Raw genomic sequence first — 5,000 nt, 5'->3', positions numbered from 1 at the left:
AAAAAAAAAATGTATCATAGAATAATTTATGAAATACTGTTGTTGTTTTTTCATACAATAGTGTTTTTTTTGTGGGGGGGGGGGGGGATCTTATCCTGTTGATATATGGCTAAACCTGAATTACACTCAAATTTTACCAACTTGTGCGCAAGCATATATAGGTAATTTTCTGTGCTTCAGAACAACACCTTAAAACCTCATAAGTATATCACAAGTGTTTGTGCAGAGATACTATGAATCAAAAAACAAAACAAATAACCTTAGAAATACTGGTGAATAATGTCTACATTTTTCTTTTTTTTTATCTTTATATTCCTTGGTCTCAGTACCCGATGGAATATAACAGAGGAACAGGTAACCAAAATATATATCAAAGTATATACCATCAAATATTTTTCTCCATTCCCCCTTCCATCATTTTTTTCTATCTTATTATTCTCACTTTTGTCTTGCAATTTTATTTTGCCCGTCTTGTTTTCCCTAAACCTTTTACATCCCTCTCACTTTCAATTATTATAAACACCTTATTTCAGTAACGGTGACTAAATATGAAAAAAACAAAAAATGGATTAAAAACTATTGGATTACTTCCATCTTCATTCATGTAAAGAAATATTTCAGGTCAACTTTTATGCTAGAATATCTAAAATATGAAAGGTAACAAAATACCATAATAACAGAATTTCCTTCTTAGAAAAAATCCTCCATTAGTAACATCACACGAATATGTGATTTTTACTGACCTCTTTAATCATATGGCACCATAATCTGGTTCTCACACATCAAATGTTTTCTAAAACAAACTCACACTTGAAAAAGGTGGTTGGGTTCTTGAGTTTTTGTTTCACTTGAGCTTCGAACTTGTCTCTAACTCGTGAGAACTCCATCATGTCGCGAGGCTTTTCCTGACGCCAGAGGTCGTCGAACGAGAAGAAGAGGTAGCTGTAAAACTGGTGGAATACTCGTGGTTCAGGAAACCTCTTACACGCATTATAAAAGTGATTCTTTGCATCTCCTGAACGGAGCAGGTTGTAGGCCATGTGGGTGATGTTGATCCCCACAATAGCAAATGAGTAACTGTGAACAGAAAACCAAAGAATTAGAAAGGTAAAGCAGCTGCCCTTTACTTAAAGGTATCTAAAGACCTCTATAGTTTTTTCCATATTTTTGTAATATTATAAAACAATAAAATAGTTTTTGTATCTCTACATCTCTATACTAGACCTTTTTTATTTAATTAATTTTTAGTATATTTTCTCAACCAATGAACTAGGGAAAGCCAATTATTGGAAAATAAAATATAGTTTGACACTATGTCCAATAAGACTGCTTTCCCTTTTTTTTATCACATAAAATATGTTTCTTCATTTTTTTCCTTTTACCACTCCATTTAACTATAATCATATTCACTGATTCTATGAGAACTGTTCAAACAAAGCTTTAAAAATATCATCAAATGAAGAATTATCTCTTTTGAGGAAACAGGATCAAGTGTTTTTCCAGCATAAATTTCTAAAAAACAATTAATGCAAGCTATAAGAAAGGACATGTCTGCTGTATGAAGGAAAAATTTAAAATTGGGAAAAAATAAATCTATCCCGATCTCTATGCTCTTAGCTGTGGTATAAGTAACTGTTTAGGCAATAAGGCTAAAAGAGGCTTTATAACTATTTTTGATTTGTTTCTTCTCAATGACCAGAGCCAGGGCCAAACACTTGAACAACTATTTAGTGTGCACAACTAGAGCTGGCTGAACCGTACATATTGTAATGGAACATTATCCTGGTGTAAGGGAAGGTCAGCCCACAGTAAATAGGGTTAATGGTTGGGTACCTTTTTACTCTGACAGTTTACATTCACCTAATGTTAAATGTATGCTTGAATCATTGCATAAGCTGAACAATACCTCACTAAAAATGAGTATCTTTTTGTCAGGATACAAACTACTCATTTGGTGATTTCAGCTTTTGTATGCTTTAGCCTTGAATAAAATTGCACAAGACTCTACCATAACGTTAAGTGCACTTTGACGACAGTCATCTTGCCCACAAACTTTTAAATATTACAGGCATATTCCGACCCATAATTTGACAATCAAAACAAGGTTGAAATCTTCTGGAGATCATTGACATTTATTGAGCCAAGTACATACCTGAGGATTAAAATGCTAAAACAAAAAGTAAAATTTTCATTTTTTGTTATGTTTAATCCCATTGCAAGTTTACCACTCAGCATATGGAGTGTGTAGGAAGAGGAGGAAAAGGAGGTTAGAAGTGGAGGTAGAAGTAGAAGTAGAAGAGAAGGTACAGGTAGAGGAGGGGGTGTGGGTATGGGTGGAAGAAGTGGAAAAAGTGGAGGAAGGGGGAAAGGTGGATGAGGAGGAAGAAGAGAAAATGGAGGAAGGAGAAAAGGAGGAGGAGGAGAAGGAGCAGAAGGAGGAGGAGGAGGAGGAGGGGAGGAGGAGGAGGAGGAGGAGGAGAAGAAGAAGAAGTAAGAAGAAGAAGAAGAAGAAGAAGAAGAAGAAGAAGAAGAAGAAGAAGAAGAAGAAGAAGAAGAAGAAGAAGAAGGAGGAGGAGGAGGAGAAGGACGAGGAGAAGAAGAAGAAGAAGGAGAGGAGGAGGAGGAGGCAGAAAAGGAGGAAGGGTAGGAACAAGAAAAAGAGAAAGAGAAGGTAAAAGAAATGAAAGTGGCAGATAAGGAGGAGGAAGAGGAAGTAAAGTACAAGAATACAAAAGAGGAGGAACAAAATGAGGCATAGGAAGAAGAGGAATAGAAAGAAAAGAAAGGCAGAAGAGGAGGAGTAGACAGAATAAATGGAGGAAGAGGAGGTAAATGAAGAGACAGAGGAGGGACAGTATGAAAAGAGGAGACAAAAAAAATAGTAGTCAGGAAAAAAGAGGAAGATGTGGAGGTCAAGAAAAAAAAGAAGAGAAGAAAAGGAGCAGGAAAAGATTAAAATCAGGAAAATAAACATAATCAGAATAATTGCCTATCTTTAACCCTTTCCATCCACGTGCCTAGACTCAACACTGCTTGAAAAGGTGAGCAGGAATAGGTGTTCCTGTGTACGGAGCTCACCAAGAACAAGCCCCTCTCTGAAAGCCCACTGATTCAATCTTTCTCCCAATCACTTTGCACATTCATGATGTGTAGTCGCCATCACCCAACTTTTCCGTTGCTTAACCCTCGCCCTAACTGCTTTCTGAGATGTTCTCAATTACCCACCCTTGGCCTAATTTTTGTCATGACAAGACGATCGCAATAGCCAGTTGCAAGGGGCTAACCTTCACTATTTAAAACAAAAAATAAAAACTGAATTCTTCTAGCAGAAAAATTCTCATCTGAAAGGAAAACATTCCTACCCATATCTTGGATGCTGCGACCTTGTTAACACATGTCGCGCTGCAGAGTTGTATTCTTCAGCAAAGAATCTGAAAAGTAAAAATACATAATTAGACACATAGACACACACAGACACACAAAGTTTTATAGATAAATCAACAGTATTATGTATGTGATTAGAATAACAAACAAATAAAAAATTGCTAGAATTGATATGTAAAGGAAAAGTATCTTAACATCTCTTTTGCAGCAGGAGATACTTAAAAAGGAGAAAAAAAAAAATGATCAATAAGACAAATCAATCAACTTATTTCAGTGAGGAGACATGGGAGGAAAGAAGCTGAAAAGGGAATAATAAAAAAATAAAAAAACAGTCAGAATTACATAACTGTCAATAAGCAATCATATTCAAAATGTGTATTTTCTGTGTCTAGCTATTATTACACGACAGCATCATAACGAGGTAAAATCATTAATTTTGAAGACCAACTTCAATGCATTTAGTAAATGTACAAACCATTTCTCTTGTACATACATTATCCACTTGTAATATTCAAACAATAAAGCATGGGTTTCAAGAAAAAAATCTAAACTATGAAGTTTGCTTTACAAAGATATGAAAATACTAATGCATTCTGTCTGAATTAATCTTTTATCCTTGTGATTGTGTTACAATACAAGTCATTTGTAAAAGTTTCCCAGAATAACAAAATGGAGCTAAAAAAGTATCAATAAATAGTATATAAATAAATAAATAAATGAAATTATCTATACTTAGTTTTTCATGGTATTGTCTATGGTATTTTGTATGATTAAAGAGACAAATAGGTATAATTTCAACAGGTAACATGGGATATAGTTACACAACTGAAGTATTCTTAACTTGCTCCGTGCTTATTTTCAAAATATTTCTATGGATTTCAGCAACATCTTATGAACAATACAAATAACACTAATTTTTGACAGTAATAAAAACTATGAATAAGTGTACTGTTTGAATTATTTAATATCTTCAATTAAATTATTGATGTTTTTACACGAAAGAAAAAAAGGAAGACATGAATATTAATACACTACAGTACTATATCATCACTTTCCTTTTGGACAATTCTGTAATCTGTGAAAAATGGTTTTTAGTATATTAAAGTAAATTCTGCAAGGTTTTTGGATGAATATGAGATATATGGTTATTGCTAACATTTATGCTTCATAACTTGGAACTTATTATCCACTATCTATTCATTAAACCCATGATGACAGCTTTTCCCGTGCCAAACCAATCTACATACTGAGCAACTTGTACATTTAATGGCAGTTGGAAACATACAATCATCAGCAAAGACATAGGCAAGGTTGTCTTTTTTAGAACCCTGATGTGACATACACTCATTAAAAAAGAAGTAGTAAATACATATATATTCGCTATTTACTCTAGTTGTTCATCAGGAGGCACTGATGTGACATAAACTCATTAAAAAAGAAGTAGTAAACACACACATACTCGCTATTTACTCTAGTTGTTCATCGGGAGGCACTTCCTCTTAATGCAACTATGGAGTTGAAGGAGAACTGAGATGGGGAGAGTTTGGCGAGAGAGGGAGCAGGTTTGCCCAGATACAGTTGTTAAAAAGGTGTTGTGACCCCATATTCTGAACACC

The 5,000-nt window shown here is 34.4% G+C and overlaps 1 protein-coding gene across 2 annotated transcripts in view; it reads right to left on the bottom strand.

The window, feature by feature from the left end:
• Positions 1 to 5,000, bottom strand: part of LOC113823012 (ELMO domain-containing protein 2) — an 18,585-nt gene that overhangs the window by 1,691 nt on the left and 11,894 nt on the right. For both annotated transcript variants that reach the window (XM_070126715.1, XM_070126716.1), the window contains 2 exons: positions 3,363 to 3,431; positions 1 to 1,077 (listed from right to left, as the gene is read on the bottom strand). The exon at positions 1 to 1,077 is cut by the window's left edge and continues 1,691 nt beyond it. In XM_070126715.1, the coding sequence (XP_069982816.1) occupies positions 783 to 1,077; positions 3,363 to 3,431 (364 nt within the window). In that variant the 3' untranslated portion in view covers positions 1 to 782. The remainder of the gene's footprint in view (positions 1,078 to 3,362; positions 3,432 to 5,000) is intronic.

The sequence above is a fragment of the Penaeus vannamei genome, chromosome 10 (assembly GCF_042767895.1).
Source record: "Penaeus vannamei isolate JL-2024 chromosome 10, ASM4276789v1, whole genome shotgun sequence".
In the NCBI taxonomy this organism is placed as follows: domain Eukaryota; kingdom Metazoa; phylum Arthropoda; class Malacostraca; order Decapoda; family Penaeidae; genus Penaeus; species Penaeus vannamei.
Note: the sequence above shows the minus strand (reverse complement) of the source record. Positions and strands in the feature narration are given on the sequence as shown.